The 27,471-nt window shown below is 40.3% G+C and overlaps 9 protein-coding genes across 9 annotated transcripts; 6 read left to right on the forward strand and 3 right to left on the reverse strand.

The window, feature by feature from the left end:
- Nucleotides 1–198: 198 nt before the first annotated feature.
- On the reverse strand, nucleotides 199–3,176 carry GCK72_002185 (uncharacterized protein; the record flags this gene model as incomplete). Its single annotated transcript, XM_003104808.2, has 10 exons — nucleotides 199–353; nucleotides 414–550; nucleotides 658–745; nucleotides 919–1,104; nucleotides 1,317–1,415; nucleotides 1,585–2,080; nucleotides 2,128–2,403; nucleotides 2,543–2,856; nucleotides 2,903–3,006; nucleotides 3,106–3,176. The coding sequence occupies 10 exons, from the start codon at nucleotides 3,174–3,176 to the stop codon at nucleotides 199–201; spliced, it is 1,926 nt and encodes a 641-aa protein (XP_003104856.2).
- A 1,815-nt stretch (nucleotides 3,177–4,991) lies between these two features.
- On the reverse strand, nucleotides 4,992–13,769 carry GCK72_002186 (uncharacterized protein; the record flags this gene model as incomplete). Its single annotated transcript, XM_053723302.1, has 17 exons — nucleotides 4,992–5,235; nucleotides 5,281–5,354; nucleotides 5,408–5,995; nucleotides 6,044–6,196; nucleotides 6,241–6,711; nucleotides 7,021–7,618; nucleotides 7,666–7,836; nucleotides 9,217–9,375; nucleotides 9,423–10,199; nucleotides 10,246–10,469; nucleotides 10,685–11,437; nucleotides 11,482–11,810; nucleotides 11,859–12,479; nucleotides 12,526–12,817; nucleotides 12,864–13,166; nucleotides 13,303–13,553; nucleotides 13,616–13,769. The coding sequence occupies 17 exons, from the start codon at nucleotides 13,767–13,769 to the stop codon at nucleotides 4,992–4,994; spliced, it is 6,162 nt and encodes a 2,053-aa protein (XP_053591947.1).
- Nucleotides 13,596–13,832, forward strand: GCK72_002187 (uncharacterized protein; the record flags this gene model as incomplete). Its single annotated transcript, XM_053723303.1, has 1 exon — nucleotides 13,596–13,832. The coding sequence occupies one exon, from the start codon at nucleotides 13,596–13,598 to the stop codon at nucleotides 13,830–13,832; it is 237 nt and encodes a 78-aa protein (XP_053591948.1).
- Nucleotides 13,833–14,873: 1,041 nt separating this feature from the next.
- On the forward strand, nucleotides 14,874–17,569 carry GCK72_002188 (uncharacterized protein; the record flags this gene model as incomplete). Its single annotated transcript, XM_003104805.2, has 5 exons — nucleotides 14,874–14,973; nucleotides 15,020–15,133; nucleotides 15,330–16,686; nucleotides 16,783–17,262; nucleotides 17,311–17,569. 5 exons carry the CDS (start codon nucleotides 14,874–14,876, stop codon nucleotides 17,567–17,569), a joined length of 2,310 nt encoding a protein of 769 aa, XP_003104853.2.
- GCK72_002189 (uncharacterized protein) lies at nucleotides 14,946–20,291 on the reverse strand (the record flags this gene model as incomplete). Its single annotated transcript, XM_053723304.1, has 6 exons — nucleotides 14,946–15,097; nucleotides 15,342–15,905; nucleotides 15,960–16,151; nucleotides 16,203–16,669; nucleotides 17,292–17,383; nucleotides 20,202–20,291. The coding sequence occupies 6 exons, from the start codon at nucleotides 20,289–20,291 to the stop codon at nucleotides 14,946–14,948; spliced, it is 1,557 nt and encodes a 518-aa protein (XP_053591949.1).
- GCK72_002190 (uncharacterized protein) lies at nucleotides 20,187–21,490 on the forward strand (the record flags this gene model as incomplete). Its single annotated transcript, XM_003104775.2, has 3 exons — nucleotides 20,187–20,304; nucleotides 20,424–20,667; nucleotides 21,208–21,490. The coding sequence occupies 3 exons, from the start codon at nucleotides 20,187–20,189 to the stop codon at nucleotides 21,488–21,490; spliced, it is 645 nt and encodes a 214-aa protein (XP_003104823.1).
- A 902-nt stretch (nucleotides 21,491–22,392) lies between these two features.
- On the forward strand, nucleotides 22,393–22,912 carry GCK72_002191 (uncharacterized protein; the record flags this gene model as incomplete). The annotated part of the gene is made up of 3 exons (XM_003104681.1): nucleotides 22,393–22,602; nucleotides 22,678–22,817; nucleotides 22,864–22,912. The coding sequence occupies 3 exons, from the start codon at nucleotides 22,393–22,395 to the stop codon at nucleotides 22,910–22,912; spliced, it is 399 nt and encodes a 132-aa protein (XP_003104729.1).
- A 196-nt stretch (nucleotides 22,913–23,108) lies between these two features.
- Nucleotides 23,109–23,562, forward strand: GCK72_002192 (uncharacterized protein; the record flags this gene model as incomplete). Its single annotated transcript, XM_053723305.1, has 2 exons — nucleotides 23,109–23,324; nucleotides 23,371–23,562. 2 exons carry the CDS (start codon nucleotides 23,109–23,111, stop codon nucleotides 23,560–23,562), a joined length of 408 nt encoding a protein of 135 aa, XP_053591950.1.
- A 2,325-nt stretch (nucleotides 23,563–25,887) lies between these two features.
- On the forward strand, nucleotides 25,888–27,440 carry GCK72_002193 (uncharacterized protein; the record flags this gene model as incomplete). Its single annotated transcript, XM_003104756.1, has 3 exons — nucleotides 25,888–26,528; nucleotides 26,575–27,222; nucleotides 27,272–27,440. 3 exons carry the CDS (start codon nucleotides 25,888–25,890, stop codon nucleotides 27,438–27,440), a joined length of 1,458 nt encoding a protein of 485 aa, XP_003104804.1.
- Between the last annotated feature and the right edge of the window lie 31 nt (nucleotides 27,441–27,471).

Genomic DNA, 27,471 nt, shown 5'->3' on the forward strand with positions numbered 1-27,471 from the left:
GACAATTTTTGGCCGAAGTTGAAGAAACGGAGAAATAATTATGACAAGCTGGTTCAGGAAGCAATAAAAATACTAATGGAATAAAGAAATAAGTTATTGAGAATAGACACCAGGGTTCTAATAACAGAGCAACTAAAATTATCATTTTTTACATATTTGGTTTTTTTTGGAATGTGATGAGAGACGGTTTCTATTGCACTATAATCCAAATGGATCGGAAGAGGCAGCCTGTGCTTGTTGAGCTTGAGCAGCGTTTTTGGCTGCCATGGCTTGATGGACCATTTGAATAGTTTGTTGTTGTTGAGGTGGAACATGACCTTGCTGCACATAAGGGTACTGTTGATTGTAAGGTGCTGAAAATGCGGATTAAATTTTAAAATCAAACTATAAATCCAACAATATGTTCTACTAACCCATATTCCACATCTGTTGACCTCCATACGGCTGCTGGTACATTCCCATTGGGGCAGTGTACATTGGCTGTGCAGGAGCGGTTCCAAATGGATTACTCGAAACTGCGGCAGTGGTAGTGTTCCATCCGGCGGGTGCACTGTAAAATTCAAAAACTAAAAAACTAAAAATGTGAAAGTATTGTGATACACGTGATTCACTCGTAGAGCTTCAACAAAATCCCACCTATTCTTTTACTTTACTCACCTTTGTTGGTTTAATGACATTTGAGCTGTCATCCGAGCGAGATCATCAGGGTGAGATGCTGGATATCCAAATGGAGTAGCGCCGTGACCTGGAATTTAGCTTCTCGTGACAACAAACATTTCAGTTTCAAAAAAAAATTGAACCTTGCAAAAAACACCAATGTAAGTTTGTTTTGTTATAATATCCCTTGAGAAATAACTATTTTCAGTTATTTTTATTAATTAGGCTGTAAGTGAGAATGATGGAGTTAGATTAGTTCACCTGCATCCCCAAACGGTTGCATTTGCACTCCTGGATCGGCAAATGGATTGATTGCGGCTCCAGGAGGAGCAGGTTGTGGAACGTGAGACGCCGCAACAGAGGCTGTTGATGGTGGGGGAGGAACAGGCGGAGCATTGTGCATATGTGGAGGAACAGCGTGAGGAGTAACGAAAGGATTCTCCGGTTCTTAAAAATTCTTCTCAGAACTTTGTTGACTTTGCACATGCCCATGTTACAACGGATATAGCATTGAAGTTGTGCAGAAAATTGACGAAAACCACACAACGACAAAACTGGTGAGCGAGTCCGAATACTTTGTGTTATCGAATTATCAAAGAAGAAGAAGAAGAAGAAATACACGAACCACACAACAACGAAGATACTACTAATAAACTCACCATTTGCTGGTTGAGACATTGGTGTTTGCTGTTGAATATTACTGTAGAAAGGAGCAGACGAATGACCAGGTGGTACTCCAAATGGAGCTCCATGAGGCGCTATAACGATAGGACCGATAGGTCGGAATACCGGAGAAAGAACTGAGATATCTGCTACCTTTTTTCTATATTAAGTTTCATGTTTGAGTAAGATAAATTATATACTCAAACCAAATATTCAATATGATATTTTCTATTTTAAGAAGTGCTTGAATGTATAATTTCTCACCATTGTTTGGAGGGAACGCATTCGGCGCAGAGAAATTTCCGAATGGGTTTGTTATGTCTGATTGGACAGACGCTGCTGGCTGCGCAGTAGACGGTTGGAACATATCCAGCAGATCAGGCTGAGCCGAGGTCGTAGGTGGCGCTGGAGCAGCTGCAACATCGTTAGCAAATGGATTCGCTGAGTTGATAGTCTTTTTCTGATCTTCAAATTGTCTCAAACGCTCTTGCTCTAGTTCGATATATCTCTGTCGCTCCGCGTCTCCAAGCGCCGGTTGAGGATGAGAAAATGTGAATCCACCAGCGAATTGTTGCTGAGCCGCCTGTTGCTGGGATGGTGGAGGCGCTTTCCCGCCTTCGAGATGAATGAGATGAGCCTCGAGCGCTTCTAAAAGACTGGCCGGAGCGCGCGTCAAATCTGGAATCTCGCCACGGTCTATTCCGACTGATTCGGCTACACGCAGGAACTCTGCTACTTTATCGAGACGGGTGAGGAACGACTGAAATTAATCAATGGTTCGCAATGCTAAAAAATAATTGAACATACCTTGTAAGTATCCAGAGCATCCCGACATTGTTTCTTGTTCATATCAAAATACTTTTCGAGCACATTGATAATTCCATCGTTATAACAAGCAAACAGACGGATTAGATCACGGAAAAGGAGGATAAACGAACAGTTTATGACTCCATTGTTGAGCTCTGAACTGCTTACAGAGAATTCCAAAAGTGCGTCAATCTGGTTCTGCAGGATAGGAATAGTCTTCAACAACTTGTCCGTATGCATCGTACGAAGAAGACCATCCTCACGGCCCCGTTTGACCTGTCAAATTTAAACTTACAACACATTTTTTGTTGATTTTGAAACAATTTTTAGAACAAAAAAAAATTCAAACGGTGATCGTCATCAAATAAAATGTTCAACTTCTCATGCTTTCCATAAAAAAATATAACCAACTCACCTTGCAGAAGTCGAAGGCGCACATTCGGTAAGTGTTTATCTTCTCTCCAATGTATTTGGCATATCGTCTGACATGACTTGACATGTCGTAACCACCAGCGCCTCCGCTTTTGTCGACGAACGCGGTCAAGTTGAAAGTCGTATTACAAGAAGCTAAGTATTGCGAAAAGCGTTCATTTCCATAACACATGATGTTATGAATGGTGATAAGAGCCTTGTATACCACGGTCCAATTGGGATTTTGCGTCCGCTCAATCAGAAGATTAGCCATCGAAGGTATGGATACATTTGGCTCGTTGGTGCAATGAAGAAGATCTGAAGTTGCATAGCTACACGGTGTTTACGAGGATTGTAAACGTACAATCTAAATGCTTTTTCTTGGGAGCCATAACCTCTTCTGTCGTAGCCTTGCATATTGTCTTCCCAAGTTGACTTCCCGCCAGAGAATGCTTCGCAGCAGTCAGCCTGAAAGGTGACGAATTATGTTAAAAACAGACATAATTAGAATTTTTTTGAAACTGTTTTCAAAACTCAAAGATGCATGAAAACAATTTTGAAACGTACCGGTCTGAGATGGTTTGCCCGCCTGTCGTGAAAGGCATCGGTTGATGCAGCGCTTTCTCGATAGTCTGCATGTCGAGCGGGAGGAGTTGACGCCGGTCTACCTGCAGTAAGCAAACAAAATCAGGTGCATTCGATGCGTCAGCGAGAGAACGATTGTGAGAAAGTTTATTGATTGGTACAGAATTTTAGTGTTAGTTATCAGAAATGTTCTTCAGGTTTCTGAATGGAATTTTTACTTTTAAAAGGTGTTTTCTTCAATTGCTTTCAAGCTTATAAATTAAAGAACAAAGATATACTTAAAATAATAATTATTTCATATCCACAGACAACAACAAAAAAAAAGATTGAAGTCTTGAAAACAAGCCAAGATATTTTAAGCTTTTCTTTAATTGATCATTAGTAATAGTACTGTAATCGCTTCGAGACTAACTGAGGTATCATAGCATGCGCCTTTACATTGTACTTTTTGCTGATGAAGCGATAATATTTATATGCATAGTCACATCTAGATGTATCCATCTCCAAGCATTTCGAAATAATTCAGATACAATGAGTCACTGATTTTAGAGGAACTGTTATTCCAAAGCAGCATAAAAATTTTGATATATGCGAAATTGGCCAAAATATATTTTCTTTCTATGTGATTTCTGGACTACTTTGAAAAATAATAATACAACGAAAAGCTGTAATATTTTCAATAAGAAGTTGTACAATTTCTCCTAGCTTCTCTTATATTTTGGATTTTTAAACAAATGAGAAAACACCTACTAGGCCTACTCGAAAAAAAAACGAAAAGAAAGTGTGCATCATGGTAAAGACTGAGCCTCAAAAAGAAGAGGAAAGAAGAAAAAAGAGGGGAAGAAGCTGTGCGCGAGTGGAAAAATGAAAGAAGTTGGGCTGGCGACGAGGCTTGACGAACCAACTAAAATCGATGGAGAGAAGTAGCGAGAGGGTGTCCACAGCCAGTGCCGCCGCGCAGTAGTCTCCCCTCTTTCTCTCTTTTTCTCGGGGAAAAAACGGGAACCGAGGGAGAGATTAGACGAGGAATAGAGACACAGAGAGCAAATGGTGAATACGACGCCATCGGGATTCGATTCTGATGAAAAAGAAACGAGAGAAAAGAAGGTGGTTGGCACATGTTTAGAAGTGCAATGGTGGAATTCGATACCCAGAATGAGAGGGAGAGAGACTATATCTGGAAAAACACATCGAGCAATGTCAGTTCACCTTCTAATTGATGATTATTATGAGCACACAGATGTTCGAGATGCAAATTGTTTTCATCAATCACATAATAGACTCTTAAGCAGTTAATTACAGATATTTAACTCCGTAAAAGTGTTCTAAAGCCAATGCGAAATAGAATGTCGAACTCACATGGCAGTGATGCTCATCCAAAAAAAAAACGTCCAAAGCGAGACATCTTACTCGCCTAGATGACGTCATTCAAATATTTATTTTTCAGTGGGACTCGCCAAGTCATTTTAGATTGATTCAAACTTAATCTTTATTGGTTCAATTGAGAAACTCAAAAGAAATGGAATACAGAAATATACAACTGCTCTAAACATATTTAGTAACTCGGGATGTTTGATTATAACACATTTACATGGTCACAGTAACACAAATGCTTGTATATTTGATTTCGACTACAATCAGAATAACACTTTAACAATGAAAACACGCAAAAAAGACTGAAGAACAAAAAAAACTTAAAGTTGGTTATGAGAGAAAGAAAATTAACAGAGAACTAAAGAAAACAGCATACTCGAGACAGCTATTATAATTTTTTTCAACCCATTAAAGTAGAATTATGAGCTTGAGAAAACAAAAGTGAAAAATCGAATCCATTATGTATTCGGGTGACATAGAAAAAACTAGTAAGTTTAGAAATGAGCCCAATCGTATTGCACATTACGATAGTCGATTTCATTGTAGTTTACAACTTCTTCAGTGATTCCTTGCTGGAGCCACAACGACTTTAACTTCTGATAAAGCTCGGAATTCAAATGAAGAGGATTTCCACGACGGAAACCCTGATCAACCTCTCCGAATTCATCAACGTATGGGGCGGGACGGAAGCAACCACGTTTTCGGGTTGTCATCAACACTAGGCTGCAGTCTCGAACTCTGAAAATGTAAACATAATGATTGCGTTTGTTATAAATACCTTACCTCAAAAACATTCCAACAGATCCTGAGCATTGTGACATATGATATCGGCATGCGCCATACGACTGTTTATTTATCTGAACGAGAATATTTATGAAGCACAACGAGAATAGTGATATTTGAAACTTACGATTTTCTGACAACAATAAGCCTGTGAGCACAATATTGTACCACAGACTAGACACAATGTCGGAACATTAGACGTCGATTCCTCGATGGGGATCGTTGGACATTTGAAGGTGGCAACTTGATTTATCAATTGACTATATCTTTCAGGTAACTCAACAAGAAGATTCGGCCGGACAGGTTGAACCACAAGATCTTGGCGGAGAGAAAACTCTCTAGGAATAGCCGAAGACCACATGACGAACAGTGACTCCACAAGAGAACCATGAACTTGTTCTTCAATCTTTTGTGGAAGACCGAGGTAACGGAATAATGCTTCCGAACTATTAATCGATGGATCTTTCAAAGCTTCTGGTGGATCAACAAGTGTAATGAAATGATAAAGAAGAGCTATTGGTCTAAGAAGAGATTGAGCTCCTTCTTCAATTTTTCGCCACAACGCATCCACTCGTCTTAATGTTGGTTCTTCAGGATGGCAAATTGAATGAAGCTTGACTATTATCTCAACAGCGGCAGGATCAATGTCAGGGCGCACTTCATCATCCTCCATCGGGAAGTCATCTCCATCAGACTCCTGATGAGTTGCAATGATCTTTAATGAAGTGATTAGAAAAGAGAGGGAAAACATCTCAAAGAATACCTGGAAGTAATATGCCAGAAGAGCAAGACGAAGAACATACGCTTCATCAACAGACCCATCTGGAGTGAGCAAACGTGATTTCTGATGTGTTGAAGAGTTCATTGATTGTGTACCATTGTGCCAGGTCCAGCCGATAGTCATCATCAAAGAAATCTCAAATCAAAAATAAGATTCGGAAATTAATCACAAACTCTTACTGCTAAACTGAGAATATCTACTTGCAAAATGTTTAGATTAACATTTTTTCTTGGACCAGCTGGATTGAATAATTGAACCAAAAAGGTAAAATTTGTCCCAGAATGTGGAAGGGGAAGTGTTGAAGATCCAGGCGAAGATGTGGCAGCCGTTCCAAATTGCGGAGACCCAGGTGTTTGAGCTAACTTCGCTTTTGGTGGATCACAAAGAAGCACTCGAAGCATATCCGAAACAGCGTGGAGAAGATACTGCATATTATGTGAGAGTGATGCACATAAACGTCCCATAGCTGACAGACAATCTTTTTGCCTAGTGTTCAGAGCTCCGAACAGTGGCTTATTGTCATAATGTAAGTAGGCAGAAATAGCTCTAGCAACATGTGCAGTGCTTTGCCATGTTACAGTTGAAATGACATATCCTTTGAGATGTTTCTCAATGAAGTTTATCTTCAATTCGTTTCCACGTCTCCGATACTGAAATTAATTTTGATCTTTCGAATAATCAAAAAAATCAAAAACAGTCTGTCGAAAAATGTCTGACAATACTGAAGAAGGGCATAGACGTCAAATTTCGTTCCGGTCCGGAAGCTTCAGACCGAGGAAAAATTTTCAATGCCAACTTCAAAAATTTTATTTTAAATTTTATCAAAATGATGAAACTTACAATCATTATTTTCTAACTCATTGTCATCTTTTAGCAGAATAACTCCAATTTTTGAATTTTTGCGCCGAACTCCCGGGTCTTGATATTTTTTTATTAAAGAAAGTGTCAATACCACTCACTTTGATCATATTTTTTCCGAGATCTTTAATTGGATCTTCAAATCCTTCGAACGATGTTGAGCATATACGACTCTTCATTAGTGATGGAAAAGGTCGGATGAGAGTATAGAGAGCATGCTGAATCTGACTACTCAATGGTTTCTTGACAACTTCATTCGGCACTGTGTCGCTGCTCCGAGGAGTTGAACCACTAACTGGGGTCGAAACTGTAGTCGGTGATGTGACTGTGTTTGGCTCAGGATCCACAAATAAAGCAGCAAGTTCATTATAGAAATCTACATCATCTGGCGATGGCGTTATGTTCAAAACCATTTGAGATTCATTAGCAGTACTGGGTGATAGTTGAGTAGTGCTGCTTGCGTCGCTGTGGGCAGCACTGAATGAATAAACGCCAGAGTACATATTGGTGGCATCAGGTTCTTTGCTTGTCTGAGAAAGTTTCTCGAGATCAAGTAAAGATCTTTCTGAGTGAGATCTCTTCCTGCTATGTCCTTTTTTGGTAACAGATTCAGAGCTGAGAGGCATATCTAAGTTTCGTTTAACCCTTGTAATATAAGATTCGAAGTTTTCTTTGGCTGCACCTGAGATGGTAGAGAATCTGTAAATCAAAATTACAATATGAAATTGTTTTATTTTTTCACAAACCCGATTTGATTAGTCAGTTGATATGCTGGTAGAATTGGAATGGCTGCATTGGACAATCTTTTGCACAACGGACACTGGTATTCACCACTTTCGGTATCCACCATTTTGTGTGCATGTTGACCGACTTGGCGAGCTCTCAAACTATCACGGGATCGATTGGATTCCGACAAGCTGTGATAAAAAAACGAGTGTTAGGAGGTCAAAGGACAAAGTTATCTACAGATTAAAGTTATATTAGGTTGTCCCATAAGTTTTCGAACATTATTGAAATCAAATTTATACAAAGCCAGAATATTACAAAAATCAAACATAGGGACCACCTTTATCCACGACTGTTTGCCATTAAGTAGGTAGAGATTCAATACCTTTCCGCTAAAACTCAGGCTGCTTCGAGTCAAAATACTTTTTCACCCATTTTTCGACCTCTGACTTTGTTTTGAAGTCCTAGCCTACAAGGGATCGATGCATGTCGCTGAACAGATGGTAATCCGAAGGAGCGGGGTCAGGGCTGTACGGAGGGTGAGTAAGGACTGTCCAGTGCAATGTAGCCAGGAGAGACTTGGTCGTCTTTGCGGTGTGTGGTTTTGCGTTGTCATGGAGTTAGTGGACTCTGTGGCCGTGTAGAGGGGAGGTTTTCAGTTTGGACTTCACCTTTTGTAATTGAGAAGAATAGTAGTCGGCGGTGATATTTTTTCCCTCGGGAAGCAGTTCCCAATAAAGCAGTCCATGAACAGACCACCAGACGGAGAGCAATATTTTCTTAAGGTTAAACTCCTGTTTGATGACATCCTCTGGCTGTTTATCAGCATCAACCCACAGGGCTCTCCTGTGGTGGTTTTCGTATAAGACCCACTTCTCGTTCGACGTAACCAAATGATCCAGGCAGTTGAAATTAGGATGGAGGGTTAGAAGTTTCAGTGACATGTCTACTTGGCGCTCAAGGTCAAAGTTAGACAATTTGTGTGGTATTCATCTTCCCATTTTTTTAACTTGCCAAGAGCTCCCAGTCCTCTTTCTACCGCAGAGTGAGTAGAGCCCATTACTGTTGCCAGTTTACGAATGAATTGAAGTGGGTCACTTTCCACTTCCTCCCGTAACTTGTCAATGTCGAACTCCACTGGGATTCCAGAACGTGCTTCTTCGGCCAAAGAAAAATCATTATTTTTGAAACGATGGACACAAAGGCTAATTGTCTGCCGTTGAGGGGCATTATCCTTTCAAACTTCAACCATACGTTCTTCAATCTCAGTGATTTCGGAGTTAGATAGAAACAAAAATAAAATCACATGACGAATATGAAGTCGGTCGGGGACAAAGATTGGTGCCGCGTTCATTGAGAGAAGGCAGCCAGAAGAAATGAATGATATTGTCAATACACCCGACGTCTTATATAATGGAAAACATGCACTATTTGGTTTGATTCTTGCTCTCTGTCCTATAGCAGAATAACAAAACTATGTTCGAAAACTTTTGGGACAACCTAATACAACTAAATCAACAAAAGGGTAGCTTTAGGTGAATACGGAATAGGTGAGGTGCTGGCATACATACCTTCGATAGCATTCATAGTGCATACTGTGTGAACAGGTAGAAACATCTACGCCATACTGAAGTGTTGCAGGAGCTGTGAGGAGATCGCGAGTTGAAATAGTTCCACTTGATGATGTCATGAGTTCTCCGTTTTTATTCTTGTGTGTAAATAGTTGAGATCTGAAGTTATACGCCTTTGGTACTATATCATTATAGAGCCAACTCACTGTTGAATAAAAGCTGCACACACCATCGGTTTTCCTTGTTGAGGTGCGATCACTTCGTCTTCTTGACATAAAATACATGTCAACGTTCTTGGTTTCACAACTTCCGTTTGCCATTTGTTTCTTCCAATACAAACTGGGAAATCGTGACCGATTTGCTTCACAACATCTTCATCGAAAAACTGTTTATTTTCGTAATCTTCATTTTTGACAACACCATCTGATTTCTCAGCGGAAGGCTGTGATTCATCCTTCGTGTCTTCCACTTCGATTTTCTTCATGAATTTTGACTGCATATTGGACATTTTCGCCATCGCCTTCTGTCTCATCTCAGCCGCTCGTGCAGCTCGTTTTGCTTTCAATTCCTCTGCTGAATGAAGCGGTTGTTTTTGGTCAGCAGCTGGAGCCGGTTCGGATGGTCCTGTTTTAGATTTCAACAGCTTCCTATACTTATCAACAGTTACTTCGAGTAGAATTGGACAAATAGATGATTCAGGTTTGCCGATAAGGCCTTCCAGTAACGCTAAAAGACCAACGCTTTCTTCAGCTTTCTGGGTAAATCCGAATGATGAACATTTTTCTTCCTCGTTCAATGCAATTCCAATTAGATAAAGAACCTTGTGGAAAAGACGATCGCTTGAAAAACGACTTCTACGAGTAGCTCTGTCTATCACAAGACGGAATACATGAATCAGGATACCAGATTTCAAGAGCATTGGTATTTGTTCGAAAAATGAGAGGAAATCAGGAAGAACAGGAGGAGCGCACGCACGAATGTTTCTGAACGCAACATCAGTAATTATACAAAAAAAGTAATCAAACTCACTTGTCTAGTTTTGCACGTACACGAGCTTGACTTTGTTCTGCTGCCGATTGATCACTTTTTGAATAGTGCATGAAAAAAGGGGAGTAAACAGGAAGACTAGATTCTTTGCAGTGAAACTGCCCAGCTGAAGTTGATAATGGTTTTCGGAAATCAGCAACTTGATTAACGGCATCATGAAGTGAAATACGTTTCGCGTTGCTATCATGAGACACCTTCTGTTGAATCTAAAACAAAACAAATTGTCTTTGGAAATATACGTATCGAAGTTTCTCCCGACTATTTTTTCGACTGTCACATAAACTTAAATTTTAAATTCTAAATGCTAAACCAATAACCAACTAAGAAAACCCACGAGAGCCCTCCCACTTATTGAAACCTACTTGATTTGAATTGGGTAGCCTATTGGTCTGTCGAATAATTATTAAAATGATCAACTTACATGGCTGAAAGTATGAGAGCCAGTGCACAGAATATGAATGACTTCTCGTTTCAGTCCGTCGATAGGATTCGTTTTACCAACACCGTGGGCGTATCGTTCACATAAAATCAAAATAAGACATTGGAAAAATTCTTCAGCTATAGTGACCATGGTCTTGCTAAGATCCTCTGATTCAGGTTTGATTTGTGCAGCGGTGGCTTTATCTTGTTCGAATTCGATTGTTGCCCATTTATCAAGCCGGAAGCGTTGAAGCAAATGAATGATAAACTTCAATGGTGGGGTCATAGCAGCTCCAACTTGCATCATTAATATGTCTCGATCAAACATCTCATTACGACATAATGGGGAAAAATAATTGTGAATTTGGTTTACTAAAGAAAAACCATTTCTTCTCCATAGTGACGCATTTGACTGAGCACATAGAACGAGGACCCTAAGACTCAATTCGTAGAGATTCGTGTCTTCGTTAGTTATTAGAATGGTCTTGATCTGTTCCTGAATCTCGTTACCACAATCGTTTCTCATCAAAAACATCGCATGATTTTGAGCAGTGAATAGACCTGCGATAATTCGAACCACCGGTTGGTGAATTGATGTAGCAGATTTCAGCACATCAAAATGTGTGATTTTGCACGATTCTCCATTGATTGTTATTGTAACTTCTTTTGAGTCATCGTCAGCCTTGGTGTAAACAGGTGGCATATTATTCATCAATTCCAAACACATCAATAAGACACGGTTATGAACTTCTTCCTACAAAAAGTTATATTATGAAACCTAGTACAGGACTTGCTTACATTCGTTTCCGCCCACGAAATTGCTAGAGTAATTGCATCCTTCAATCTCAAAAGAATATTAAACGCCGTTTCCCACTCGGATTCCCAAACTTGATGTTCCACTGCTTGTCGCTTCACCTCATCCATTCCTTGTAACCGTTGAACAAAAACTAAGAAATCAGCAAATCCACTTACAAATCCATCAATTAACTCTCGGGTCCAATCAGTTTCGGAAGGAACTGCATTCAGAATATAAGCCATATCACGTGTGATTTGAAGTGATCTTCTCAAATCAGCTGGGAATGATCGGCTCGCGAAGTCGAATCTCGCAACTTTTTCATCAGCATTTACTGAAAATATGAATTTTTGCTCCGAGTGATCGTTAAAGATTATCTTACATTTGATGTATTTATCAGTCTGCACACGAATTGCTTTTGAGATTACACTGAATGCCTCGTCTTCTGCTACTAATTTTCTGGCCAAACTTGGGACAGTCATAAACTGCACTGACAATCCTACTACAGATACGTCCATTTCATGATCGTCTTTGATAAAATCCTCATAAATCTCATTGTAGTGTTTCATGAAAGCTTTAGCAAAGCGAACTTTCTGATTGTAAATCATAAATACGGTTCTCATGAGTAACTGATGCAAGATACATCTCCCAGCTTTCCACATTTGGGTATCCTGCAGAAGAATATTTTCCAGGATTGTGAACGATGAAGATTCGATGGTCGATTCTTCAACAGTCGTTGTTACTGAATTCGAACCCTCTTCTTCTTCGTCTGGGTCAACTTCCATTTGTTCATCTTCATCTTCTACTCCGATCATATCTTCAACATCCATTCTTCCTTCTATGGCAAGTCGGAAAAGCTCTGCTTCTTCATTTGCATCAATTTCGTTATTCATATCTGCATTATCTATATTGGAATCTTCCACGACCACTTTTTGTAAGTACTTCTTCTTTAAAGGAAAGTTTGAATTGAGCAAGACTTCCCCAACAATTTCTCGCAGCGGCGCTGTAAATTCAAGTTCAATTTATATTTTGTTCAATTTGCAACCTACGGAAAACGTCCATTTGGGTATTGAGCCAGGTTAAAAGTGATATAGAAAAACTTTGAAGGGCAAAGAGTGTTGTATCCATGACTTTGACACTTAGTGGTAAATGATGGGTAGATGATCTTCTGATCACATTCTGACCGCGAGATGATTTTTTCTGCACATCCTCTTTTGTTCTTGTACAATCAGTTTTATTCCCTAGCTTCACCGCACTGCGGCCTTCTCGATCAACGATTGTTGCAACAAGCATTGCCTGATCTTTAGTGCAATGAATGTACAGCTCTAACACATTGATAACCTGAAACCTCACTTTGGATTGGAGATATTCGCAATGTTTCACTCACCGATTCATATGTATGCGTTTCATCGTTGTACAAAACTGTTAAGCATTGCTGATTGTCAGTTGAACTTTCTGTCTTCAACTTTTCGAAAAAATCGGGTAGTTGGAGATCGTCTTTGTGTGTAATCATTGAAAGTGCAAAATGTAGAATAATTTCAATCAGTTGTTCACTGCGCTTTTTCAATTCTGGAGCTAGGGTAAATGTTTCTTCACCGTCTTTCTTTTCGTGGTTCGCACAAGCGTATCCCTCACACCATGCATCCACATCGCCGCAATCACAGTAACCTGATCCGGTTGAAGAGTGCATCTTGAAATATATAGAACTAAAATAACGACAGACTCTCGGGTTTAAATACAAATAAAAACGGTGTTTGACTGAATTTGATGAGTTTCAAAAACGTATAAATAGCTAGAATAAAGTGTGAAAATAAAAAGCGAGTTACCTTATACTTGTGCGACTTGTGAATAGATACTTCGAAACATGGCAGACACATGACGCACGTTCCATCTGTGGCACAATCAAGACAGGTATACGTGAGCTCTCCATTTTTGAAAACATGACCACAAATTTTGCCTTTATTCGCTGGATCTACTCCAGCGATTTCGTTCATTCCTTCCAGAGAACTTTTTGTGTTTCGAACATCTAACAAGAATGCACTGACGATAGGGGAGAACAATAATTCTCCTGGAGAGCCTAAAAACATGTTTCAATATCTTTATTTAACATTTGAACATTATGATAGCAGTACCACATACCAAGCAACTTCTCATTAACACCCGTGTTGTCCCATGGCATATCTCCATTGATTTCGAATACTTGTGGAACTTGTACAAGCCAGTGTTTCAACAACAACTGGCGAACTTGGGTCCATTCACCCTGTCTAACCGATTGAACCAAATCGACAATCATTCCATTAGACGACCTGAAATAAGCATGAAAAGTGAAAAATCGGGAGTGTTACAGAAGAATTGAGAAAGTCAATGAAAATTGATTTAGCGAACTACATCAAACGATAGTTGCTGACCATATCAGCGTAAAATAGTAAGCAAGCGGACAGAAAGCAATGATGGTTGTGGGAGGCAAAAATGATGACAGTGGACACTAAGAGGCGCTGAGGAGATGGAGGCATAGAGAACGGCCTATATCTTTGCTTCTCTCTTTTTCGCAAGTGTTTCCTCTCAGCGGATAAAGTGCTCTGAGGAAACTGATTCGAGAAGAAGCAATTTTAAATTATTTCATAACAAAAAATATAGTTTTCATTGTCTTGCCCTCGGGAAAGTTGTTTATTTGTTGTAAAATCAGTTTAAAAAGTACTTTTCTAACAATACATCAGTTTAAATAAATTGACATGGAAAATATTTTTTACAGCAGGAAGGGATAAATAAAGGAACACATGGAAAAGAAAAATACAATTGTAAAAAAATTACAGTATGCGCGGTACGGTGTGGGACCTATTTAAGAATAAACATGAATGATCCTTTAAAATGATACGGTACATAGTCTCCGATTTATCAAAATTATCGAACGGTCGGGATTCACCGCAGTTCTAATATGATTAACTAATACATTTTCAGCAGTTATTTCGAAACAAACAAGTTTGTTTTTCATTTGTGTTATATAACTGAGAAAGCAAAATGCAAATTTACGCTTTCATCAGTTCACACAGACTTTAATTTCATGAAACGCTAATTCTTTAGTTATTTGGCCGATGTGAAGAGAACGCCAGTAGTATTTTTTTAATTTTGAAAATTGATGTTACAGAAATATCTGCTTCATTTGAAGTTGTCTTCGATTTTCTATTTTCTCGAGCGTCTCGTGCTCCCTATGGCCGCCGACTGAACAGCTGTTTTCTAGGCCACCGTTTTCGCGCGACTAGTGAATCGGTTTTCGAATATATATTGCATTATTGCACAACGTTTTTTTGTCGACACAAAATCTAGAATATCTTTTCACTCTTTATTTGCGTTCACATCAAGTTTAGTGCTAAATACCGAATTTATTTTATTGTTTAGAATGTTCGGAAACTCGGCTCCTAAACCATCCATTTTTGGCGGTGCTACAACAACCACCGCTTCTTCAGGATTTTCATTCGGTAATACAGCAACTAACACAGGTAAAACTATTTTCCACAAGTTTCGCATCCATTTTCAATTTTTCAGTAAACAATATGTTCGGTGCTAGCACAACTACTTCTGGTGGAAATGCCAATCCGTTTGGAGGAACGTCAACACAGGCCCCTGTAAGCACTGGTCTTTTTGGAACTGGATCGTCTGGTAAGTAGCGTTACATAATTGGGCTATTCATGTTCGGGAAAATAGTTTTTCCTCGATCAATAAACTGAAAAAAGGCTGGGTTTCCGGTATATCAGACAAGAAAAACGTTTTTAGACGTGAGAAACCCCTTAAAATTGAAATGTAACTGATTTTTCTTCTGCGCCCGCAACCCGATCTATTTTTAATGAATTTTCAGCAGCCGCAGCACCTGCAACAACTGGCCTTTTCGGAAATAACACCTCCGCGGCTCCTGCCAATACGAACGTTTTCGGTTCTTCGGTGAGCAACGCTACTCCAAGCACTGGCCTCTTCGGAGCTACCGCACCAACAGCAAATCTGTTTGGTGCCGGAAATACTGCCACTTCTGCTCCAGCCACTGGAGGACTTTTCGGACAGTCTGCTAACACGTCAGCAGCTCCATCTAGTAATCTTTTTGGCAACACAACGACATCAACGTCATTAAACCCCGGATTATTCGGTTCTTCAACTGGTACCGTGACATCTGGTTTGTTCGGCAATACATCCACGCCTGCGGCACCGGCCAGTAGCATGTTTGGTGCCGCTACCAATACTGCGCCTGCAACGTCAAACACAGGTCTTTTTGGATCTTCCTCAACTGTACAAACCAGCGGGGGAAACATCTTCGGAACAGCTACCTCAACCTCCCCAGCCGCCCCTCCAGCTAGCGGGCTCTTCGGAAGTACTGCTCCTGCACCCGCAGCACCTGGAGTTGGTCTGTTTGGAACCAGTAATGCAGCCAAGCCAGCTGCAACTGCAAACACTACCGGTGGTCTTTTTGGATCTAACACTCAAACTGCTGGTGGACTGTTCGCTTCTACAACTCCCGCTACTACCACAACAGCTCCATCAACCGGAATGTTTGCTTCCCCAGCTGCCGCAGCAGCAACAGTTTCTACTACTGGAGGACTTTTTGGTGGAAACGCTAATACTCTGACCAGTTCAACAGGTGGACTATTCAGTTCCACAACCCAAACGAATGTACCGGCTGCAACAACGGCTGTTACATCTTCCGGTCAGTCAAATACAGCTGCGGTTCCAACTGGTGGACTTTTTGGAACCTCATCTACAACTGCACCAGTGCCAGCTTCTGCTGGAAATTTGTTCGGCGCAACTGCAGTATCCACCGCGTCTGCTTCTACTCTACCGTCAACCGGAGGACTTTTCGGCACCAAGCCTTCCACTACAACCACCACTTCTGCACCATCTTCCGGAGGATTATTTGGAACGACTTCAGCAGCAGCCCCATCTATCGCTCCATCCGGGACAACCGGAAGTTTTGGAGCAACGCCAGCTACTACATCCACTGCCACTTCTTCTGCTGCACCAACTGGAAGTTTATTTGGTGCGACATCTGCTGCTCCTGCTCCTGCTCTCACTTTGAACTTGGGACTTCCTCCAACTACAGCATCTACTACCGCTTCTTCTATTCCCACCGCCTCTTTGAATCCTCCCGTTGTCAGTACTCCGAAGCAAGCAGAAACGACTTCAACTGGACTGGGACTCACTTCAACACCACTGGCAAAAGGATCAGGGTACGTTAAAAATACTTCGGTTTATAAACGCTGCCTTTTTATGAAGTGCATTCCTTTTTTTCTTTGCTATTCTATTCCTCATGAATCACCTTACAGCTGGGCGGCCGCCGGTCTTGGTGGGCTAAAAGGAGCAGCTACAACTACTGCAAGTCTTAAAGTTGGAGCGAGCGGGAGTGACAGTCTTTCTGAAGAAGAAATCAAAGCTGGACTGGGAGGAACTGATTCGAAAGCATTTTTCAATGCTCTGCAGGAAGTTGTCAATAGTTATCATTCGGAAATCGCCAAACAGGAACGAGTATTCAACAATAAAATTCTAGAGCTCAATGCATATGATCGTGAGCTAATTTCTTTGGAGCCAAAGGTTTTGGGCTTATACACTCAGATGGATGAGCTGAGCGGAAGTTGTAAGAAACTAAATTTCAATATTGGTTCTATGACATCTGTATTGAATGACATCGAAGAAACAGTCGCTGAGCTTGAGAAAAAATTGAATCTTCCTGATTGGACTAATCTGGAGTACAAATTTCCACTAGACAGCCGATTCGCTAGTAGACATGATGTTCAGAGAGTTCAAATGTAAGCTTGTGCATCTGCCTACAACTTACGACAAACCCTTATTTTCAGAGCTCAAATGATGTTGAACGTGGATGCTCAGATGAAGTCTGCCGATTTCGATCTTGACCAAATCGATCAGTCTCTGAATAATATGCAAACATCCGTTTTGAAGACTAAGACCGACATTCCATTGGAAAAGACTGAAGCGATAATGAAGAAGCAACTTCAGAAACTGATGGAACTATCTGGACAACATTGTATCACTCGTGAAAAGTTGAACAAGTTGAAGGACGATCACAATCTGCGTTTGAATAACTCGAAAGCATAACTGCCCAATTCTGATAACATAACAACTTTCTATTCATTTTTTACTATTTATTTCTCATTTATATTTTTTCTATATTCCACCTACATGTTCACCTGTTCCTGTTGTTTTGAACTCCATCATCATCTATTTATCATTTCATTTTGCTGTTTTCGTTTCACCTGTGTGAATGATGATTATTATAAATAAACAATCGTGTTGAACAATATAAACACTTTTTTCAATAGATTTTGTCCTAACCCTATTGTTGAGTGCAGAAAATTCTTTTACATTTTGCTTGATTTGAAAGCGATGCTTTCGAATTCACAACCTTTATCGTTTTTATCCTTATCAGTTTTGGCAATTGTATTGTTTCTGGGAAAAGTCTTTGATTACGTTGCTTTTTTTACAACCAATATTCAAATTTGCATTCAATACTCATTGTTTCGTTCTGGAAATCTGCAGACGTCATGATGATCTCACAATTCCATATTTCTCTTCTAGACACTCTGAATTCTCTCCGGTCTCTCCATAAATGTCTCTGGCTACCTCGTCAACGGTGCTCATTTGCAATTGTCATTCCTGCGTTTCGTATCATTCTGACGTCTCCGTCGTGAGCCGTAGACTTCATTTCTCATTTCCCAACTTACACTTCAAGGACTTTCGTCAAAAGTGGCGTGCTTTTCGTTTTTCTACTAAAAATTTCACTACAAAGCTTATATTTTCTTTTCTTATATCTATGTTGATTATGGGAAAATATTGCCCGGGGCTTGTTTTCGACAAGTAATGAAGGAAAGAGAAATATGAGGGGTTTTGTTGGAAGAGACATCCTATTTTCTCCTCATTTCTCCTGCTCCTCCTTTTTCTTCTTCAGCTCAACATAATTGGCGAATGAGCATAACGTTGTCGATCTCGAGATTTTCTCCCCGCATATTTTCACATCACTCTCATTTCAGCTCTTGCTGTCTTCTTGTTTGTTATAGCTCTCAACGTCTTCGTCTGCGTCTCGTCAACGATCCCACTTGCGCTCACGTGGACACGTCGTCTCTTCTGCTTGCCGTCACAAAAATTCTCGTGACTAAAGCGCGATGCCTGTGGCTCCACTTTACGGGTATGAAAGTCCTTTTGTTGATCGATTACGTTTCGATTGGTTTTTATTCTGTACGAGTTCTTGTCATAGTAGATAAAACGGTACTAAATTTGAACTCCTACTCTTCAATTGTCTCGATATCTTCTTTTGAAAATGATTTTCCCTGTCATGTGGTGTTTTCGTCAAGAACTATGTTCCCTATTGCATATCGTTCTCTCCTTCCTCGTTTCGTCTATCATTTACTTTTTTCTTGGAAGCATATGCAGTAATCTGGAAATGTGCTTTTGTTACTTTTCGGTGATTTCATAGAATTTTCTTAGTTCAAAAGTCGAAAAATGACTGCTTACAAAAGGTGCGTATTGTATCTATTCGGTAAGTTCCCAATACACTCTTAAATCGAATTCATATTCCGCACGTTATTAAAATCGTATCCTTGTTCCTGGAAACGAAAAATAAATGTGTATTGAATCCTTCTATGCACACGACTTTTTCTCTATTCTCTCGATGGCTTGCTTGGTTACGACAAGCTCGACCCAATTAAACAGCACACGAAGAGACTAGTACTTCTCTCTCATAGTCAGCTTTCTCATTCTCAATTCTGGCTCTGCCGACGTTTGACAGAGAAAGAAATATTCGAGCTTTCTAGTCGTCACCCACTGAGTTGATTGCTATACTTTCAGCGCAGTTTGGAAAACATCTTCAACTTTGCGTAGTAATGAATCAGTTTATCTCTAAATTTTTAAACTATTGGTAACTACATTGAAATTGATAAGGTATATATTTCAGACCAAACTATTCATGATATCCTGATTCTTTTTATATCACCTAACGTTAAAAAATAAATGAAACAGGGGAATGAGTTAGGCCTAACTCATTCCCCCGTTTCATTTATTTTTGTTCCGTTCTTCCATTTCTGTTTCTTTTCTAGATATGCTTTTTGTGTTGTGTATGTGCAATTTCGAGGAGAACCGCGCCACTGAAATGAAATAGTCACACATCTCTTCACTCTCCATTTCCTTGCATTAGAGACGCAGAGACCTCTCACATCTCACCACCGCTCACAGCCCCACTCACGAGTCGCTCACTATGCGCTCACCCGCTTCGATTTTTTGGTTGTCTGCGGCAAGAGAGAACGTGAAAAAAGAAAACGGCACTGAAACTTTGCGAGTACTCTTTTGAGTATGATTGGAAACTTCATCTTGACGGAATAAGCTTCTTACAAACAAAATCCTAATTTTCGTACCCTACTCTGGATACTTCTTTTGATTTTCTCAATGCGACTTTCCAGTAGCTGGCCGAACTTTCCATTTTTTTGTCATATGATATTATTCGGTTTCGTAACGATTTTCCTCTGTCATGAGGAACAATTGATGCTTCTTCGCCACATCATCTGCTTTGACCATTTTTCCAACGTTTATGTTTTCGTTGTGCTATTCCACTGACTATCACATTATTTGCTTCTTCTTCTTCTTCTTTTTGATTTTTTCATGCACATTTCATTAACTATTCACCTTTCATAAAATTCAATTTTCAATTTATTATTCCAGAAGAATGTCATATGCTTACCTTTTCAAGTACATTATCATCGGGGATACCGGTGTTGGAAAGTCTTGTTTGTTGTTGCAATTCACCGACAAGCGCTTCCAGCCAGTTCATGATCTGACGATTGGTAAGATAGAGAGAGAGTGAGAGAGATGTACTTGAATAGAAAGGGATACTCTATACAAGGCAGCAGTTTCAGAATAAAATGTTCAAGTAAAAGTCGGTGTTATACACTTTTCATTACAGGTGTCGAATTCGGAGCACGTATGGTAACTATCGATGGAAAGCAAATTAAGCTTCAAATTTGGGACACTGCTGGACAAGAGTCATTCCGCTCGATCACTCGATCTTATTATCGTGGAGCAGCCGGAGCTCTTCTTGTTTACGACATCACTAGACGCGACACATTCAATCATTTGACGTCGTGGCTCGAAGATGCCAGGCAGCACAGTAATTCCAACATGGTTATTATGCTGATCGGAAACAAGAGGTAAGATAGCTTTATATCATTGAACCAATAACAATGTTACCTTGTTCCGATTATTTTAATATTAATTTTTCAACTTAACGAAGTGTTCAATCCATACTTGTCACGGGCCGGGCCGGGCCGGGCCGATTTCCAAATTTTCACCGGCCCGGCCCGGCCCGGCCCGGTCACCCTGGTCGGCCCGGCCCGGCCCGGTCGGCCCGGGTGAAGCAACTTTTTTCGAAAAACATGTTTTTTTCAGCGTTAATTTTTGAAAAAGTGGTTTTTGGGGCATTTTCTTCAAAAATTCGACTAAATTGACTATTTTTATTAGTTCTACAGTGAATTTAGTGGTAAAAAAGTACTTGAAAATTATTTTTGGGATGCAAAAATTAAAAAAAAATTTCCACCCGTGCCGACCGGGCCGGGCCGGGCCGGCAAAATTTTTCCTCGGCCCGGCCCTGGCCCGGCCCGGCCCGGCCCGCGGGCCGGGCCACCCGGGCCGGGCCGGGCCGGCCCGCCGGGCCGGCCCGTCAAATGACAAGTATGGTTCAATCTTTTCAGTGACTTGGAAGCTCGTCGAGAGGTGAAACGTGAAGAAGGAGAGGCTTTTGCTCGTGAGCATGGTCTCGTCTTCATGGAGACTTCTGCAAAGACAGCCGCCAATGTAGAAGAAGCATTTATTGATACTGCTAAGGAAATCTATCGTAAGATCCAGGAGGGCGTCTTCGACATCAACAACGAAGCCAATGGAATCAAGTTGGGACCACAACATTCTCCAAGCTCACCGAACTCTCCAGGAGGAAACGCCACTGGTGGATTGGGTGGAGGATCCGGATGCTGTTAAATTTCTTTTCTCAATTACTTATCACCACAAATTTCCTATCCTAAACCATTCTCTTCCTCCTTTTTGAGTGAAATGCGTTCTAATTTTGAATCTCGATTCCCTCGCAGTCAACCAGACGAAAAATTTTCAGCGTGTTTCCTCAATATTTCATAATGTTCATTTCTTGTCCTTCTCCCCTTGTCGTTAGGCGCTTCTCTAGTCTCAAGATATTTGAACAACATTTACACCCCGTTCCAACAAAGTATATTGCTATCTAACTCATTAAATTTACTGTACATTTTCACTCTTCTTCCGCTTGCTTTTCTATTTTCTCTTTCCCTTTTCTCCAAATTCTTTGAATAGAAAGAGCGTGAATAATCTGAAATTACTGTGATTTTCCATCCCCTACGTCAGATCAGAATGTTGTGAAAATCCTTCCGTCTTTTTTCTATCTCTTTTGAACTTTTGTCTGTAACCCGTCTGCTTCTTCGTTTTCTTTTCTTCTTCAATTTTTTTTTCCCTTTTTTTCTGTTTAACCAAAACTATCCTTTTGCGACCGAATAAATAAATCAATAAATATCTTATGATTAAAAAAGTGACCGCGAAAGTCTGAAATCTTCTGATTACTTTGATGAAAGCGATAGGTTTACCAAGAGAAGTTCGATTGGTAGAGTGACTGATAAGCGATCGAGAAAAAGACATCACCCCATTAGAACGACTGAGAATTCATTGAGACCAAATGGCTTCGCTTCGTGGTGTAACACCACTGATATTTTCGTATACGACTAATTGCGAGGTTTTTTGTTTCTAACAATATGAAATAATTTTACAATAAGTATATTATTTATTTACCACAAGATGTTTAACCTGTTAATTACACTGCAGCAGTCAATTTGTACATTTTTCAAGGTAATTCTATCATTATGGGCCCACACCGTCTTCTTTACCAAGCTCTTTGTAAAGCCGGAGACAAATTGGTCTATCCGGTTCTTCCAGCCTTCGCCAAGCCTGCTTGGAATCATGCAGCCGGTCCGAAAACTGTGTTTTTCTGGGCACCGACAATCAAGTGGGCTCTTGTCGGAGCTGGTCTCGCGGATTTGGCCAGACCAGCTGATAAGCTGTCTGTTTATCAGGTCTGACTTGTTATTGTAGTCAAGCATATTTTAGTTACTTGAATGTTTGCAAACTATCAAAAATCGATTTTTCAGAACTCTGCATTGTTTGCCACTGGAGCCATCTGGACACGTTACTGTCTTGTCATCACACCGGTCAATTACTACTTGAGTAGTGTGAACTTCTTTGTTATGTGTACCGGTCTTGCTCAACTCTGCAGAGTGGCTCATTACAGGTGAAAGCAAGTGATTATTATTCAATCGTAACTCACGTATTTCCAGGTATCAAAACCCTGATTGGGAGACAAAGGAGATCATGGAGACGCACTAAGTCATCGATCAATTTTAGGATAACCACGAGTAATTAGTAAATCCCAATTGAATATGAACATGTGAATAAAATAATCTTAGCTCGAATATTTTTGCATAACTCTTAATTATCATAGTTGATTTTTCTTTTTCAAAATATTTTTTTATATTGGATAACTTCTTTTCTCTAAAAGTTTCTGCAATCTATCATTTAGGTAATGTCGGAATATAGCATAAAGTGCGTTTGTTCAATTGTAGCCGTTGGATTCTTGTGGGGAGCTACTAACCCACTTCTAAGATTGGCTTCGAAAGAACGAGACAAAAATGTAGTTCCGACCGATAATGAGAGCTTGTTGAAATTAATTCACAATTTCTTCAAGGCATTTCTTAACTGGAGATTTTCTATTCCGTTTGCCCTCAATCAGTGTGGATCGGTTTATAACTATTCGTTGCTACTCATACCTTGTTATCTGTTTTCAGATTATGTTCAATGCCCTAATTGTTCATTTCCCTGTAACAGTCGTTGTTCCCTGTGTTAATGCAATTCAGTTTATTGCAACTGTGGTAGTTGGAAGAATGATGGGAGAGCATATGCAATCATCCTCGATGAAACAAAAAGTTGGAATGATCTTGGCTGTGTCTTCAATTATCGGAATGCTTATCTATAAATGAGTTCATGAAAATCTTCAAGTTGATCAGAGAAACCTTCTTATTTGTGGTTGTTCGGAGAATATTTCAATTTTATTCATAAAAAAACTTGATTTGGTTTCTTTTTCGCATGTCAGGCAGACATTACCGATCAATTATTATGAAGTGACGTCACTGAATAAGACAGTGTGATAACACGTGTGAAAAATGGAGACATCAGAATTTTCTCAACCTAGCGTGATTGCATTCATTAATTTTGTGGCAATTTTTTTTTGAAAAAATGTTATTACTTCATTTACCGGTTTCTCGTACATTTTATATTTTATTAAATCGTTGTTGTGCTGTTGAAATCGAAGACTTCTAAGGGTTGATATATTAACGAAGTCTCGAAAGGTATCTCTGCTGAAGTAGTTGCAGCATTTCTTGTCTGACTAATCATGACTCAAGTTATTGCGAAACAGAAAATAGACATGTGACCATTATTTCCTTCTCTAGAATTGTGTGCCGACAGCGAGCAAGAATAGAGGCAAGCGGCGAGCTCAACCATAAGCACGTTGAGCTCTCCGTTTCTCTGCTCTCTGGCGCCTTCTTCCCAGCTCACTGGCGCGACTCTCTGCGTCTCCTTCTTCCCTAATATTTTCTTGATTCTTTCATTCTCTTCTCTCTACCACCGCCCGCTCACTTTTTTCGTTTTCTAATCAGATAGCTTTTTTCAGTAGTTCCAATTTCTCCAAACAAAGCAATTATTTGTTAACTTCGTCCTTGGCGAAACACGTAATCCGTTGATCTTTCTGAAATTCCACAGTTTTTTCAGTAGTAGTTAGAAATTTCATTCAACCTAAGTAATGTTTGAATTAAACAATCGATTGCACCAGATAAAGATTTCTGGCTCATCGTACTCCCGAGTGATAACCCAATAATTTGTCTGACGTCTTATTTTTCTTCAACTGTTGTAGCCTTTTCTCGACATTAAATTTTATCCGATCATGTGGTCTACAATTTTCATGTTACGAAATAGACCCGTAGATCTTTTTTTAGCCCGATCATAAGGTGAACAAAAAACAGAGGTTTTCATTCAGGAAAAAAACGGATATCGTTATTATTTATTAGCGTGCTTCTTTTTTCGAACACAGTTGATGAACCGTATTTATCAAAAAATCTTTTACTTTTTTAGGGCAGTTTTCCTTTTTTCCATTTTCGGTGTTGGAACTAGGGGTATGACTTCACATCAAAATTGTTCACTGCGAAAAACAACAGGCTGTGACATCATCACAACATTTCCGACGACTGCTCCATTTTCTGTTTTTTAAAAAAGTTTTTTTCTTCTACTCAGAAAACACAAACTTTGTAACGACGGCATCTTGTGATCGGGTCTTTTCTTATCATTTCTGTAATTCTCATTGTTTGAATCCTACTTTTCTCTGATAACTTCTTTTATTCATTATAATTACTGATACTATTTTTTCACTTTGCCCGTCATTCAAAATCATAAGTCGTGAACTTTTTTCAGATTGAATCCGTGCCTATCAGCCCGGATTTGAACTCCTATCCTTGCGTGTAAACACTCACCCAAGACTTCCTCTTCCGTGCACTCCAAGGGAGAGAGTGTGCATGGAAACTTGCATTAACTGTCCCCAATTCATCCAAGATTCCCACCGCCGAGGAATCTAACGAGTCTTCCATACCGCCCTTAAGTGGCGCAGTAAGTTCAATCTATAAGTTTTTAGCTGATTTCCTCCTCATTACAGGTAGTCGATCAGATCGAAAAGATCTACGCGGAACCTCAGCTTCGCGCAAGTCAAATCCAGCTCGACAAAAACGCCGAACCGCCTTGGGATCCAGATCCGAAAGCTTAAGGTAATAAAAGACCGGAATGTGTTTTTCGTGTAATTTTGAAGCACAACACATTGGTGTTTAGAGTGTGCTACAGTAGAACACTAGTTTTTACAGCTCTCCCAACGTCACATCTCGTCTTCTTTGCCGACTGACCGACTCTTGACATATACACCCGGCCTATTATCGATTATAAAGACGGATCCATCTGTCACATCTTTTGTATTCATTTAACCTTTCTTCACACTCCAGCGGCGTGCCTCGAGTCGGGATAATCTCCGCCTCGACGCCGTTCACCTGGTTTTTGTTACCCTCAAAATTCCGACGGTGCTTTGCTCCTCATCTCCAACCCGCCTCTGTCCACCTGACGTTGTCTCCTGGATCTCTCGTGAAGAGCTAGCGTCACGAATTTCCAACAACCGTCACATCCCGCCTTAACTTCCCGAAGTCTTCACTTTTTTTCCAGTAAATAAACAACCCCATTGTGAGTTTTTTGAATGCAGATTCTCGATATCAATGTTTCTTGCAGGACTGATGGTCAGACGACGCCTTCCTTCCTCTACCTACTACACCCCCGCTGGTGAGCCTGAATGGTCTCGAGAAACTTTCGGGGAGCAATCGATCGCAGTTCTCTCCGGAGCATATAGAAATCCGATCGAAATGGCGCGACATGTCGCTGCTAGTTGTGGCTCCCAACAACCGTTTTTCGTTATGGACGTTGCCGCAATCGAAAGACGTCTCGAAGCTCTTCGAGTTATGCTCCCTCGGATCCGACCGAATTATGCTGTTGCTTGCAATGCCGATCCTGTTTTAGCTCGGGTTCTTTCAAACAATATCGATGTTAATTTCGAAGTTTCTAACTCAGCAGAGCTTGAGTTGACCAACTTGTATTCCGAACCTACCAGATCTATTTTCTGCTCACAGTTGATGACTCGTAAAGCCATTAAAACCGCCGTCCTGTCTGGATGTATGACATTTGTTGTGGAAAACGAGAAACAAATGACTGATGTCATGAATGCATCGCCTGAAGCTGAAATCGTCATCGGTATCTGTCTCTCTTATTCATCCGGCGAAGTTCCATTTGGTTGTTCCGTCGATGAACTGGAAGAAATTCTAGAAATGGGACATCTTCTCGGTGCAAACATTTCTGGAATTTAGTGAGTTTCTTGTTTTCATCTATTCAAACATGATAATTGTTTTCAGTTTGGAACTTGGAGTTCGCGCTTCGTTGCACGATTACATCCATGCTTTGCACGATGCGAGCTCTATGATCGTCACTGCAAATGAAAAATTCCTGTCTCTCCGTTATGTTACATTCGGAAACCTTGCCATTCCAACTGCAGAAGATGGATCTGTGAACAACAACGATTTCATTTCTTTCTGCAACGCTATGAACGAAACCATTTGTGAATTGTTTGATGACAGCATCGAGTTTTCTGCGAACATTGGCCGCTTTCTTGTGACAAATGCATTCGCACTATGCACGAATGTAATTGGAAAGCGTGCCCTGGACGCGAAATTCATTACCAATGATGATTTTGATGACGGAGTTGGATTCGTTTATCAAACAAACGATGGCGTTTATGGATCATTCGGATGCAAACAAATGGACATCAACCCATTGTGCAAACCGCTAGATGTCCAAAAAGAGTCTGTTGATGAACAGTTGCACTTCGGCACTATCCTTGGCCCAACTCTCGATTGTACTGATGTAGCCCAAAGAATCACTAAATGCCGTCAATTGCGAGTCGGCGAGTGGCTTGTTTGGGAGCAGATGGGAGCCTTCACGATTCCGGCAGACAGTGAGCATTCAGTCCCGCCTGTTTATTATTATTCTGGAAGGGAATGCTGGTATAAAATACGATGACATCGCTAAAATAAAATTATATGTAAATTTCAGGCAAAAACTGATTCATAAAGATGAACAGCGTCGATCACCGTCGCCAATTGTTATTGATGACAACGAAGACATGGGAAGTGATGGCGAGGGTGGTTACGCGTCTTCATGTGAGGATTTGGATATGGCGATGGTATTAGAGCCACTGGTCGAAGATCCAAACGAATTTTAAATTTTTGACCCTTTTTCTATAAATATTTTAT

The sequence above is a fragment of the Caenorhabditis remanei genome, chromosome I, assembly GCF_010183535.1.
Source record: "Caenorhabditis remanei strain PX506 chromosome I, whole genome shotgun sequence".
In the NCBI taxonomy this organism is placed as follows: domain Eukaryota; kingdom Metazoa; phylum Nematoda; class Chromadorea; order Rhabditida; family Rhabditidae; genus Caenorhabditis; species Caenorhabditis remanei.